Below are 15940 nucleotides of genomic sequence, written 5' to 3' on the forward strand. Positions count from 1 at the left end.
GCAGTGTGGTCTTGAGCAAGTCGCTTAACCTCTCCAAATCTGTTTCCTCATCTGCAAAATGGGAATAACATCTACTTTGCAGAATTGCTACATTAGAGATAATAAAATAGTTCTGTGCCTGACACATAGTAGAACTGCAATAAATGATAGCTGTTATTATATTAATACCATAAAGGTTGATAGCATTGAAGGATATTGTACACCCTCTGCAATGCTTATAACAGCACTCCAAAATTTACTGTGAAAATAAAAATTTATTGTGCATTAGAATCACTGGTGATGTTTGTTAAAAATTGAAAATGCCCAAATCCTACCCTCCAAGAGGTCCAGGAACAATGCCAGAAAAACTGGCTGAGTTTTTTTATATTCTACTTGACTCTGGTGTATTTTCACACTGTTGTAAAACTCTGCAGCATTCTAAGACACAAGGAATAAGTAATACATGAAAACAACTGAACCACATATTTGTCATATAGAACAAACACTACTGTAAGATAATGATGTTTTAACAGTTTATTTTGAAGGTCATTTTAAAAACAAAGTTAAAGACAATCTGAGAAAAAATTGCACAGAATACACTCATTAAATAAGTATGTGATTAAATCAATAAGGGAGATATGTCTTCTTCTGCAACTCCAAAATAAGTTCTGCTGTCCTGATGATTCTTATACTTCCAAAATGGGGGGGGGGGGGGCGGAAATCATGGCAATTAAAGTTGCCTCTTAATCATGTAAATCTACAGTGGAAACCAAATTTTTCTGTTCTTCCCAATAAGTCAGTTTCGATCTTCAAACTGTGCCTTGTTTTTTAAAAGATAGGATGCTAGAAATTCAATGGGATTTGGTGGTCTGTAAGGGAAAAGAAATCCAAAATTTAGAAATTTATATTTGAGACGTGTTAATTTAAATGCATTGTCCCATAATGAAAACATCTTTTTTTTTTTTTGGCCACACGGTGCAGCATGTGGGATCTTAGTTCCCCCACCAGGGATCGAACCTGTGCCCCCTGCAGTGGAAGCACAGAGTCTTAACCACTGGACCACCAGGTAAGTCCCTTAAACATATTTTAAAATTAAGAGGTGGGAGAGAGGGGTTGTTGGAGGAAGGTGGTACAAAATTCCAGGTCTAAGTACTAGGGGTATAAAGTATGACACGACCACTATAGTTGACACTGCTGTATGATACACAGGGAAGTTGTTAAAAGAGTAGATCCTAAGAGTTCTCATCACAAGAAGAAAAATTTTTTCTTTTTTTCCTTTTTATTGTATCTATATATGAGATCATGGATGTTAACTAAACCTGTATGGTAATCATTTCACAACATATGTAAATCAAACCATCATGCTGTATACCTTAAACTTATATAGTGACATATGTAAATATTTTCTCAAAACTGGAAAAAAATTTTTAAAATAAAGAGGTGTTATTTCATATTTATCACTTTTACATAGGGTTATTTTTGCTGATAAAACAGGTCCAAGATGAAAAGTTGGGGGAAACATCTATTTTAAACCCTACTATAAAAAGGCATATTAAAAAAAAAAAAAAGGCATATTTAGAATTGATTTACAATGATCTCAAAACATTCTCCTAGCACTTTAAACAGCCTTTTGAACTAACTAGACATAGACAATACTTGTTACATAATATTTACAGTTAATTTGATGAATTATTTTGCTAGAATGCCTTACTTAAAAATTATATTTACTAATAGAATGTTACCGTAAAACTTCTTCAAATTCTTTTCTTCTAGCATTTAAAGTAATATTTAGAATTTCTGATATATTGGCCTTCTTTAGAGAAAGAACAAAAATGCATAAAAGATGTCCATATTTTAATTGTCAGTAGTAGAGCCAAGACATACCTTGCAGTCAAAAATAAATCCTATTTTATAAATATAACAATCCAAAACAAATACTTATTGTTTATTCATTTAATTTTTTAACTTAAAACTAATAAAAATAAATTACTTAAAAAATAAAACTAAGTAATACACCTATTCTAAATAACTCAGATATGTTCCATCAAGTTCCTTATCAAGTTATGTCAGTTTACTACAGTGTTCATTATTAGTCTTTGAGAAAAACATAATTTACACCCAATAAATGTTGACTAATGTAACTTACAACAAAATTTTCTTATTGGATTTACTTATACAAAAAGAATTTTTGTACAGAAAACATGTACAGAAAAGAGAAAAACTGTAATCGTGCTAACAAAGAAATGTAAATTAAAACAACTTGGCAAAAAAAAAGTTTACAACACGCATGCAGTTGAGGCTATGATGACACCTGAAGAATTTTGAGTATAAACTTTTGGACAGAAATATGATATTATGTGTCAAACACTATAAAAATAGTCATGTCATTTGAAACAGCAAACCAATTCTTGGGTATTTATCATAAAGTAATTAAACAAAACCAAAAGGGTATGAAAACACATAAACTACTTGGTGATCAATAATAACAAAGGAAATTGGTCCTAAATGGTCAACAACAAGAAAATGGCTAAGTTAACTGTGATATTATAATTTCATTTATAATCATGAAGGCTCTGTAAAGATATGGAAGAAGTATTATCTTATAATTTTAAGTAAAAAGGAGATATAAAATTACATGTATACCATGATTACAAATATGCATATGATCTAAGACTAGTAGAAAAATAAGTGTCTGAATTGAGATTATGGCTGACTTGTTTTTAAAAAAACTTTAGTATCTATAAATTCCTTATATAGTAAAAAATAACTATACATAACTCATGATATTTCAACTAGGGAAGTTTTTATTTTGCTTTTTCTGGTAACTCCATTTGCAGACACTATTATCTTACCTTTCCTTTGCAAGCACAGCAAGTCCTTGTAATAAGATAGGCACAACTGTCTGATCCAGATAGGCACGAGTTGGCAAAGACTGGAGATCCACTTTCTGTTTTGATGACTTTTCTGCATTAATTTTCTCATTTTCTACTATCCTCTAGTGAATTCAAAAAACATGCATGAATATTAAAAAATAACTAGATTATTTTGAGTGCTAAACCAAAATTAATGGAAATATAAAACTAATAGAAAAGGTAAATCAATGACTAGAAAGCTGATTGAACTGCAAATCTTTCTGCCAAAATAAAATCAGACCCATTTCTAAATTTCATTCAAGCATTTTCTGAAGGCACCATAATATTTCATTCTTTTAATGTCGTTATCTCCAGATCCTGCACTTACTTTCTCTCTTTCTTTCTGCCTTTTTAGGAGTAAATACAAGTCCCTTTTCTTTTCTTCCTGAGAATACACCTTCTTACAATGTGCTTCAAAAAATCTGGACATGACACTAAGTAGCACAGAATCACAGTGAGAAAACTAGTCCTGTTTCAATTCTTTTATCACAGATAATATCAAGGACAATGTCTCAGTTTGGCACTAACATGTCTTTAACACTTCTGTAACACTTGCTAAACTGCATTCTTAACAGAGAGCAGGCTTCAGGCTTAGAGACTTCAACGGGCAACAGAATCTAGCTAAAATTTATTACCACTGTTTTGTATTCACTGTTTTCATTTTTATGGTTACCCTCTATGGCAGTGAAAATGCTTTTCCATTTGTTTCTTTTCTAAACAAATGCATCTATGATTTTTAAAAAATGAGTAAATTTAAGAAAAAAATATAAAGTAAAATTAGCCAAAAAATAGAAGGAATGACTAATATGGGGAAGATCATTAACGTGATATTTAAATGATGTTTGGGAAATGATGACTTATACTTCCTCCATCTAAGAACCCCCCAAAATCTGGGCCTTTCATATCAATTCACCTGACATCCAGAGCATCAAAAACTACTTTACTGGAAAACTTTGCCTTCTTCTGAAAATCTACCATTTCAGAAATTTAGAAATAAGTGGCTATCTCAAAGACAAAACACTATTAAGAGCACTTTCATTTAAATGAACTTTGTTCCAGTCATACTAGAACTGGATATAAATGAGTCAACAATTACAAACAAACAAAAAAATTCTACACTTATTTTTTTTAAGAAAATTTTATTTTGTAAAAACTGAGAAAAAACTTTAAGCATATAACTACAACATACATATCATGCTTTCCAAAAACACTTGCCAGAACTATGTCAGGTAACTTGTCTAGTTTTGCTTGTGATTTTTCAATCTAATTTTTGGACTTAATAAAAATAATTACCTATACTTATTTAATGTATGAAACAGTTATTTCATTTGCCCATGAATTAAGAAACTTATAGTTCACCAGTAAATTTCAACAAATACCCATATATGATAAAAACTAGTCAGCTACATGACATCCCAATACCTTCATTAAGAAACAGCAATGGGGCTTCCCTGGTGGCACAGTGGTTGAGAATCCGCCTGCCAATGCAGGGGACACAGGTTCGAGCCCTGGTCTGGGAAGATCCCACATGCCACGGAGCAACTAGGCCCGTGAGCCACAACTACTGAGCCTGCGTGTCTGGAGCTGGTGTTCCACAAGAGAGGCCGCAATAGCGAGAGGCCCGCACACGGCGATGAAGAGTGGCCCCTGCTCGCTGCAACTAGAGAAAGCCCTCGCACAGAAATGAAGACCCAACACAGCCAAATAAATAAATTTTTTAAAAAAGAAAAAGAAACAGCAATGCCTAAGCAACTCTGATAGATCCTATAATAAGCTCCTTGACCAATCCTCTCATTTATTTCATTTAAACATTTATTGACTGTCCACTATGTGTCAATTGCTATTCTTACTTTTAGTAAAGTCAAAATCCTGAATTAATCTAAAAAATACACAGTTGATGCCTGAACAACATGATCCTCTGCCCAGCCAAAAATCCGCTTATAACTTACAGTTGGCCCTTTATATAGGCTGTTCCTCCATATCTGTGGTTCTGTATCTACAGTTCCATATCCGTAGATTCAAGCAAATGGGAATCGTGTAGTACTACCGTATTTACTACTGAAAAAAAATCCACTTTTAAGTGGACCCACGCAGTTCAAACCTTGGTTGTTCTAGGGTCAAATGTATATCCAACCACATACACACACACACCACACACACACACACACACACAAAGATTAAACTTTTAAGAGTGTAGAACAGTGATCACAAAAATGGGAAAAAATTAGGTGAATCCTATGATTGCCCCAGCTTACTGCATCCTGCCTAGAGAACTTATACAACAAAACCCAGGGAGAAGGACCCCAAGCAGAGCCCTGAAGTCTCCCTAAGTTGAGAAGACAGAGTTGAAAATTCAGGGAGACCAAGAGAACTAGAACTTGCAGAGCAGAGTACTGAAAAGGAAATTTTCACAGAGAGGAGAGAGTTGCATAGAAAGAGACTAAGAGATTGCCTTCCAGTTTTCAAGTGAGTATTTATCAGAGCATGAGTGTGAGGGAACTCTTCTTCCAAGTGGTTTTTTTCTTCTGGCCTTGAGTAGTTCCCTCTTTTCATGTATGGTATAAGGACCTTATAACAGTATCCTTCCATTTCCTCTCTCCTGGCCTTTATACTATTGTTATCATATATTATATTTCTACATATGTTATAAACCCTGCAATTGATTATTTTTATTTTTATTTAAAAAGTCAATTATCTTTATTTTATTTTATTAAATTTTTTATTGTTTACTTAACATTATAGTTACTTTGTTGCTCTAGAAAATTTAGTTTTTAAAACCATCAGATTACATACATAGTGATAATGAGACTACCTCCCCCAACAATCAACTGTATATTATGAGGCTTCTCTAACTTGGTAGATAACTATTACAAAATTACAAAAATAGCTGGTTACAGTTGAGCTATCAAGTAGGTATCACATTTCTGTAGATTGAAAAGTTGAATAAAAAGAAAACTGATGTTACTGATAAGTCGCTGAGTGTATTTGAGAAATCCAAGCTATATGCACACAGAAAAAAAAACTGGTTACAAAAACCATTACGTTACTCTGTATTAACATTTTGCAATGTTTTACAAAATGTTTTACAAAATGTGTGAGGGAACTACTCAAGGCCAGAAGAAAAAACCACTTGGAAGAAGCAGGAGGCACAATCCCTGGAGCTCACACAGGCCAGTAGTTCATGTTCCTGTGACCCAGGACAGGAAAACCTCATAACACATGAAGCACTGGGTAGAATACAAAAGAGGAAGAAATAAGTCTAAACTAAAGGTTGGTCTGGTCCCACCTAAAAAAGCTTAAAGGCAAACCTCAAAAGATCAAATTGTTTCCAAGTAACTTAACCGAGTCCTAGAACAAAACCCAAGAGTATTTGAAGAAATACAAAAATAACCAGTACCCAACAAGGTAACATTCATAATGCCCAGCCTCCAATAAAAATTACCAGACAGGCAAAGAAGCAGAAAAACCTACCCATAATGAAGAGAAAAACTAATTCACAGAAACAGACACAGAAATGATACAGATAGCATAGGCAATGCCATTAAACCAGTTATTATAATATATTCCATATGTTCAAGAAGACAGAGGAAAGAATTAGTAAATTAAGCTAACAAAATACTTGAAAATATTTGAAGAAATAATGGCTGAAATTTTTTCAAATTTCATGAAAACTCTAAACCCAAAGATCCAAGAAACTCAATGAATCCTAAGCACAAGAGACATTAAAAATAAAATTACGCCAAGACACATTATAATCAAGTTATTTAAAACCAGTAATAAAATCTTAAAAGCACAAAGAGAAGACATTAACTACAGAGGAGCAAAGATAGGAATGATAGCAGACTTTTCAGCAGAAACAATGTCAGCCAGAAGACAGTGGAGCAAATACTCAGCAAAAATACCTCAAAAGCAAAGGCAAATTACCTTTTCAGACATTCAGAACCTTAAAGAATTCCTTCCCAGCCGACCTCCACTACAAGAAATGTTAAAGAAAGCCCTTCAGGAGGATGGGAAATGATACCAGCTGGATCTACACAAAAGAATGGAGAACCCAGAAATGACAATTACACAGATAAACGTGAAATACTCCTTTCTCGTACTGTTTAAATCTCTTTTAAAAAGATAATTGGATGGAAGTCAAGGGAGCACTTCCGGGTTCAGCAATAACCTGGAGCCGGCGGCGTAAGGTCGGCCGTCTTGGGCCTTGCTCAGCAACTCCGCCTTCACTCTGGTCTTTCTAGAAACCCAGCTGTACTCTTGGGTGTGCCGGACAGCCTCCCAGACGCGTGTGTAATAAGCCCCCCATGGTGGACACGGCCCCGAACGGCCCCCAAGAGGCGGGCGCAGTGCAATTCATCACGGCCAATAAACTGGACACGGCAAGGTGGCTTTCTCGCTTGTTCATGGTTTACTGCTCTTTGTTCTGCCTCTTCTTGGGTTGCATGAAGTAGCAAGCTTTTACCAACGTGCTTTGTTGGCAAATGCTCTGGCTAGTGCTCTGAGGCTGCACCAAAGCTTACTACACTTCCAGTTAAGCAGAGCATTCCTGGCCCAGGCTTTGTTAGAGGACAGCTGTCACTACCTGTTCTGTTCTCATCTTTCTCAATTCCTACCCAGTTACAATGAGTATTTCCCAGTCTTGTTATTTTCTTCGCTTCATACTGCCACATACACGAAAAATGTGCCTTGACGCAAAGGGTTCAAATAGTTTACCTCTGCTGAGACCTCTCGGATAAATTCAGCGCTAATCAACAGAATATTCTGAAATTCATTGCTTGTCATGAAATATTCTTGACGCCTGCTAGTTTTAAATGCTTTTTAGGGGTCAAGAAAGTTTGCTCCAGGCTTTTATATACCATAGATTCCTTACTGTTCGATACTCCTCTAGTAGAAGAAATCCATATTATTGGACCTTGTTTAATGAACGGAGGATTGTTGTTGAACATCTAATAATGAAACCTGCTTGCCCACTGTTGGTGAGAAGACTTCGTCTCCAGAGCATTGTCTTTATAAGCAGACTGGCACCAACAGTTGCATAGTTTAACATCCAGCTAAGTTATGTGTAATATAAATAAGCACTGTTAGCTGCTGGTACTTCTGCTAGGGATGGTTAATTCCAGGTGTAAAACTGACCTCACTGCAATTTACATAATTTACACAAATGCATCTCAAAGAAAAATAATCATTTCCTGGCATGTTAAATCAAGCCTTTTAAACACTTTCTGAGAAACTTTATTGTAATGTGTTGTTAATAGTTAAGGAAATTTAAATCTTGTGATAAATGTACCAAAAATTCTTTACACACTGCTGTGCCTTTATCATGAAGTACCTTCATTTCTCTTGTAAAAATAGCTCTAAAATTCGTTTTCATCTAATTAGTAACCTGAATTTATATCTGGCATGAGTTCATTATGGTAATATTAACATGTAAATTCAGTATATTTTGAAACAGTATTCTTTTGCCATTCAGTAATTTTGGTTGATTATTTTAACAAAAACACGTCCCACTATTTAATTTCAAATTGTTTTTAAATTGATTTTGTGCTACTTTGTTAGGACAGATTTATTTTGGATGTACCATTATAATAGGAATTCTATACGTATCTTATGCTATGATCTTCCAAAATTTTGTTTTCATAATTACTTCTGTGGCTTTGAATTTTTTTTTTAAAAGGCCCACTGTAAGATTGTTAGCCAATTGGGTTAAATACTTGTGGTCACCTAAGCGTTTTACATAAAAGAGCAGTAGTCAGACAGTTTTCCTTTCAGAGACCCATTGAGTAACATTTCTCAAATAGGAAATCCTTCTTCTAGAAATGTGCACATATAGGTTTTAGTATTATTGTAGTTTACACAATTACTTAGATCAGATTCTTGACTGCCAGTTTTCTCGGTTTCTTAGGCATGAATTTTCATAGACAATTGCAGCAGTTCAGATGCTTTCTGAAAGGAATGTAACTGAAGACTGAGCATGTGACTAAACTTGGTATCTGTTCTGAAATATTGAAGACTATACATACTTACCCATCAAATCTGATTTAAAAGATTAAACAGAAAGGTTTGTATAGATAAGGTTATTGATTAGGAATGGGGCCAGAGGAGGAGTTGTGGGGGAAATAGTGTGCATTTCAATGTTGTAATGCATAGATAAATTTGGGAGAACTGGATGTGTTATGCAACTGTGATTTGAGTTGTATAATATGTTAAATACATTTGTTGAGCTTCCATCAACTCCTTTATAAAATTCATTCTGATCCTTATTATTGTTGCATGATTGGAAATGTTTAAAACATTGCAAAATGTTAATACAGAGTAACTTAATGGTTTTTGTAACCAGTTTTTTTTCTGTGTGCATGTAGCTTGGATTTCTCAAATACACTCAGCAACTTATCAGTAACATCAGTTTTCTTTTTATTCAACTTTTCAATCTACAGAAATGTGATACCTACTTGATAGCTCAACTGTAACCAGCTATTTTTGTAATTTTGTAATAGTTATCTACCAAGTTAGAGAAGCCTCATAATATACAGTTGATTGTTGGGGGAGGTAGTCTCATTATCACTATGTATGTAATCTGATGGTTTTAAAAACTAAATTTTCTAGAGCAACAAAGTAACTATAATGTTAAGTAAACAATAAAAAAAATTTAATAAAATAAAATAAAAAAGATAATTGACTTTTTAAAGAAAAATAAAAATAATAAATTGCAGGGTTTATAACATATGTAGAAATATAATATATGATAACAATAGTATAAAGGCCAGGAGAGAGGAAATGGAAGGATACTGTTATAAGGTCCTTATACCATACATGAAAAGATATGATACCACTTGAGAGTAAATTGTGGGAAGTTAAACTTCTGTACGATAAGTCCTAAAGCAACCACCTAAAAAAACTGTAAGTCAATAATGGAAATAAAATGGAATTCTAAGACAAAAAGCAGCAGCAGCAGCTGTAGAGTAGTGGTTTCCAGACTCTGAGATATCACAAACAAGTAAATTAAAATAAAATAATACAATGAATGAAGGGACTAACATAGGGTTGTTAACTCTATTTTACCAAGTAAAAACTTACAAACAAACAAGCATAATTATTATTTTACTATCACCATAACTCATAAAAGAACGGGCATTTTAAAATTATGGAAGCAAGAAAACCAATCACCAAATAATGTATCATCAGTACTCACTCCACTCTCATTTTTTTTCTCACTTTACCATGGAAATTGGTCTGAGGGTTTGAAAAAAAAGCATTTGGTATCATTGCTCTACTGTATTATGGCTCTGCCTCCATACACAAGCACCATCAAGAAAAGACTGCTGGGCCTCCCTGGTGGCGCAGTGGTTAAGAGTCCGCCTGCCGATGCAGGGGATACGGGTTCGTGCCCCGGTCTGGGAGGATCCCATATGCCGCGGAGCGGCTGGGCCCGTGAGCCATGGCCGCTGGGCCTGCGCATCCGGAGCCTGTGCTCCGCAACGGGAGAGGCCACAACAGTGAGAGGCCCGCATACCGCAAAAAGAAAAAAAAAAAAAAAAGAAAAGACTGCTGATGCCTAAAAACGAATCTCTTAAATGATAAGTGGCATAGAGTATCTTCACCTGATTCAGCATAGCAGTTCAATTAAAAACTGCATTATGAAAAGACTCAGATTTTCTTAACCCTGATACCAAACCAACAAACATTCCTAGCAATTTTATAGGCACAGAGTAGTCACTCCACATGCCAGGGAACTCTAGCAGTTGGTCAAGATCAGAAATACAATTTAATTCCACTCAAAAATGTCAGCCTGCTTAGGTTTAACACACAGCTCTCCACTTACTTCCTGGTGACCTTAGACAAGTTACTCAAATTCTCTGAGCCTTGCAAGACTGAAAATACATGGAAGTTACTTAGGAGTGTGCCTGGCACACAGTAAAAGGACTAATATTAGCAGCTATTACTATTATTCTCTGCTTGGAAATGCTCCTGCCCTCATTTATCCAAACTTAATTATTGATGATGTCTCCCCACCCCTCGTAAAACACCCACATCTCTTCCAGGAACTCTCTGTTTTCCTAACCAATCCCACCTAGCTCTGCTTAATTCAGCTGCTCCAGCATTTATTCATTCATTTACAAAGTAACTTCTTCTTTTAGACATCAACTTCTTAGTACCTGTATGAAAAAGCTCTATAAAAGTATACCTTCTTTTGTACATTTTTCACATGTACTCTCTGAATTCAGACTCAACTATGTAAGGCAAAAACAGTGTCTACTACCTGTTATAGCTTCCAACGGCACCTACTACTGAACTCTGCAAAGATATCAACATTTACTAATTGTTGACTTCACCAGCACACTATTCTGCTACAAATACAATGGGCTTCTTAATTGTGATGTGCAGTTTTTCCAATGCAGTATCCCAACAGAGCATTAGTAGCCACCAAGCAAAAGGATTCTGAGTCTCCATCAGTAATGTATGTTTCTCTATATCATTTTCAAAATTCAACCTCTCGACTAAGCTGATGTGTACGTCTGCATACCACGAAGTATTAGTACCGCTAATAAAACAAGTTGCCCATAATTTGATACTATTTCGTTCGTGACGATAAAGTTTTCCCTTGTGCAAAGCAACCTAGCAAAAATGAAACCCAAGTTTTCTCCAGTTCATAAGAGACGCAAAGATACGGCATAGGAACTGGGAAAGTTACCTCGACGTTGTCTGTGAGACCGTACTCAGAGTGGGGATTTTCTGCAACCTAGAAAACAAAACACCGGTCACAGAAACATCAGCCACTCTTCCTTGCTTCACACCGCCACCCTGAATCCAGGGCCTTCTGGTACCTGCGTCTGTCCCTCCAGCATCTGCTCTGGTTCCATGGTGGACCCTGCAAGTCACAGTCCCCGGATACCAGTCTTGGAAAACAAGAAAAACCGTGAGTTACCCGGGAGATTTCAAGACGAAGACACCAGGATGGAGTCCAGCCCAGCCGCGACCCCGCCCCTCACCCCCACCTGGGCGCGGAGCACCCCGAGCAGTAGAGGAACAGGGTGGGACAGTCCACGACCGGGCGCCCGCATCAGGTCCGGAAGCTCCGCCGTACTCCCAAGAACCTAGAAGAGGCAGAGAAAAGGGGAAAGGGAGCTGATTACCCGCGCCCAAGCCGTTCGTTCCTAAGAGCCCTGCACCGCGCCACCAACTCCCAGCACAAACTGCTTCCGCCGTAAGTGACGGATGTCGCACGACTTCCGCGCCTGCGCAGAACTGCCAGCGGGGGCCGGGCTGGGAGGGATCCAGACCGGCCCTGATTCTACAATACTCTTTGCGGTAAGCAGTGACCTGGGCAAGTTGTGGCCTCGGGGTCTGCCAAAGACTAGTTCCTCGACCTGCCTACCCAGAGCAGGCGCCACCCCAGCTGCAGACCCAGTGACTAGGCCAGCCGGCAGAGGTTCGGCCTGGCCAGCCCTCCGTGCTGCCTGAAATCTGCCGAAGCTCTTCTTCGCGGAACCGAAACCACTTGCTGGATAGTTCTTACTAGAAAATCACAGACCCAAACTCAACTGTCTACGAAAGAATGTCAGTGTTTTACTCTAAAGCCAAAGTGAGGAAGAAGAAATGTTTTAGGGTTTCGTAGTAAGCTTTTATTCAAGCCCTTAAATATGTGAACATGCCACGTTAGTGCTACCTTACCTTTGTATCAAGATTAGCAATATGCAACTGGCTTTCCAAACCGTGATACTATTGTATTTGTAAAAATACAATAGTATTTTTACTATTTTGTATTTTTACTATTGTAAAAATACAAAAGACAATTTGCCTCCTACACACATTTGTAAATTGCAAACAGGATCTAGTAAATCGGATTGTTGTTGTAATTACAATAAATTCCTTTTATTTTAATGTAAATATAAGTGGTACACTCATTAAAGTGCCTGCCTTTGATTCAATAATTCCATTTGTAGTTGCACTTTGTAATATGAAAATATTTTAACTTCATATAAAATATTTGGAGACTAAATTACGGCATATCAATATACTAGAATAAAGCCATTACTCTAAAAATGCAGAAATATTTGTGATCATAACATTAACGTGTTTGTTTTTTAAGGCTGCGCTGTGCGGCATGCGGAATCTTAGTTCCCCAACCGGGGATCAAACTTGTGTCCCCTGTGTTGGGAGTGTGGAGTCTTAACCACTGGACCACCAGTGAAGTCCCAAGGGTTTTTTTTAAGGTAGAATACAACGTCATTTTACTACTCCGTTAAAACTGCATGGCTAAAAATCTAAAGTAAATAAAATTTGCTTAGGAGCCAGACTTGTGGATACATTTTTAAAGTTTTATTTTATAATGTATACTTGATTGGGACTTCCCTGGTGGCGTGGCACAGTGGTTAAGAATCCGCCTGCCAATGCAGGGGACACGGGTTCCATCCCTAGTCCAGAAAGATCCCACGTGCCACGGAACAACTAAGCCTGAAAGCCACAACTACTGAGCCTGCATGCTGCAACTACTGGAGCCTGCACACCTAGAGCCCATGTTCCAAAACAAGAGAAGCCACCGCAATGAGAAGCCCGCGCACCACAACAAAGAGTAGCCCCCACTCGCCACAACTAGAGAAAGCCCACACGCAGCAGTGAAGACCCAACACAGACAAAACTTAAAAAAAAAAAATCAGCTTATATAATGTATGCTTGATTAGCATTGTGATTGGTGACAGCTTTTTCATGTAGAACTGTTGCAAAGTTGTGGATGCTTATGTACAGGATATAGAAACTGATTAGTACATATATTGATTCAAATTAAGATTAAATGCTGGGGCTTCCCTGGTGGCACAGTGGTTGAGAGTCCGCCTGGCGATGCAGGGGACACGGGTTCGTGCCCCGGTCCTGGAAAATCCCACATGCTGCGGAGCGGCTGGGCCCGTGAGCCATGGCCTCTGAGCCCGTGCGTCCGGAGCCTGTGCTCCGCAACAGAAGAGGCCACAACAGTGAGAGGCCCGTGTACCGCAAAAAAAAAAAAAAAAAAAAAAAAAAAAAAAAAAAAAAAGATTAAATGCTTTTCAGGAATGGAAAATAACAGAAAGTAAAACCAGAGAATGATTGGGAAAACTTAAGAGGAGTTATGTGGATCGTTATTATAAATCCATACATTTCCCAATACATAGTAGGCACGCCATACAAACTTCCAAATTAAAAAAAATAAAATAAAAAAACAAAAAGTCTTCCAGAAAGTAACTGAGAGCTGCTAATTTACATTTTCTAAGTACTGACAGTATTAGTAAAGTAGGAAGCTAGACTGTGAGCTCCTTCAGGACAGAGAACTTGTTTTATATATCTTTATGCTTCACATGGTGCCTGGTACATCATAGGTACACAACATATATTGAGTTGATTCACAGTTAAAAGTGGATTTTAATTAAGACACTGATACTACTGAAGAAAAAGGACAGAATGTAAAAATGATTACTGAAGGAAACAGCACAGAATAATTAACTATTGGCCAGGTTTCTCTCCATCAAAAAAAAAGTTATCAGGGCCTCCCTGGTGGCGCAAGTGGTTGAGAGTCCGCCTGCCGATGCAGGGGATACGGGTTCGTGCCCCGGTCTGGGAGGATCCCATATGCCGCGGAGCGGCTGGGCCCGTGAGCCATGGCCACTGAGCCTGCGCGTCCGGAGCCTGCGCGTCCGGAGCCTGTGCTCCGCAACGGGGGAGGCCACAACAGTGAGAGGCCCGCATACCGCAAAAAAAAAAAAAAAAAAAAAAAAAAAAAAAAAAAGTTATCAGTGTGGTTTACAAAAAAGCTTTGCTAAAGTTTTTACATTTATAACATTAATTGAAAGATTCAGGGAAAAAGCCATAGCAGCAGAGAACTGAGCAAAAATAAATAAATAAATAAATATAAGTAAATAACAGCTAGAAATGATAGAAACAAAGTAGCAAGAAAGTTATAGGAAGTATAAAATTAATTCAAAATACTGTAGAATGTTGTTTTGATATGAAATTAAAAATTCGAAAGAGTATGGCATAGAAAACAAACTTACAGTTACCAAAAGGGAAAGGGGGAGAGATAAATTAGGAGTTTGAGATTAATATATACACACTACTATATATAAAATAGATAACCAACAAGGACCTACTGTAGAGCACAGGGAACTATACTCAATATTTTGTAATAACCTGTAACAGAACAGAATCTGAAAAAAAAAAATATATATATATACATAGGTATATACATATATCTGAATCACTTTGCTGTACACCTGAAACTAACACAACATTGTAGATCAACTATACTTCAATAAAAAAATTAAAATTAAAAGATGGCCCTGAAAACCATCATTATGACAGAAATTTGCAATATTGTGTACTATTTCTTTGTTGTTGTTAGTTTCTGTTTTATGTCTTGTGTACTGTCTAGAATGGGATAAATTAAAAGAATGAGAATAACATTTAGCTCTTATTTGGACTTGTAGTACCAAACTTTGTTCAGTACTCCTCTCATCTACTTCCACTATGTCTATTTATTATGGTACTTACCTCATCCTGCCTTATATTTTGTTTACAGTTAAACACAATTAGATTTTTTAGTTCTTCAAAGGCAAAGATCTTATTATATTCATCTTTTCATTTTTTGTTTCTTATATTTGATAAATATTTTTTCAAAAGAAGTGAATTTATAGGGAAAGCAAGCAATTGCACCAAAATACTAGTCTCTAGACTTCCTTTCTTGGGGTTTTGGGGAGATAGTAGTTATAGATTCTAGAACTAGAATTCTAGAATCTAGAATAATTTTGCTACTGTTCTTGACCCCCTTTTTACAGACGATGCAAATTCTGTTAATAAAATATTAACCTATTTAGACAGGCAATACCTATTTAGGAATAATACAATATGTGTAGTAGAGAAAGAATTGATTTGGGATTAGTTAAGTATTAAAACCTGGTTCCTTCATTTGTTTGCCATGTGGAATTAAGCAAATAGTTTAACACTTCTGAGCTTCATGTTTTTTCACATATATAATTAGCATAACAATTCTTCACAGAGAGAATCAAATGAGATTAGATAGATGA

The 15940-nt window shown here is 36.5% G+C and overlaps 1 protein-coding gene and 1 pseudogene across 1 annotated transcript; one reads left to right on the forward strand and one right to left on the reverse strand.

Annotated features, from left to right (window-relative positions):
* Positions 1-528: 528 nt before the first annotated feature.
* DPY30 (dpy-30 histone methyltransferase complex regulatory subunit) lies at positions 529-12096 on the reverse strand. The gene is made up of 5 exons (XM_060117387.1): positions 11885-12096; positions 11714-11785; positions 11581-11628; positions 2832-2974; positions 529-848 (listed from the first exon to the last, which is right to left on the reverse strand). Exons 2-5 carry the CDS (start codon positions 11747-11749, stop codon positions 776-778), a joined length of 300 nt encoding a protein of 99 aa, XP_059973370.1. The 5' UTR covers positions 11750-11785; positions 11885-12096; the 3' UTR covers positions 529-775.
* Positions 7196-7988, forward strand: LOC132501682 (transmembrane protein 33-like; annotated as a pseudogene).
* Positions 12097-15940: the final 3844 nt, after the last annotated feature.

Source organism: Mesoplodon densirostris, chromosome 14 (genome assembly GCF_025265405.1).
Source record: "Mesoplodon densirostris isolate mMesDen1 chromosome 14, mMesDen1 primary haplotype, whole genome shotgun sequence".
Classification (NCBI taxonomy): Eukaryota; Metazoa; Chordata; class Mammalia; order Artiodactyla; family Ziphiidae; genus Mesoplodon; species Mesoplodon densirostris.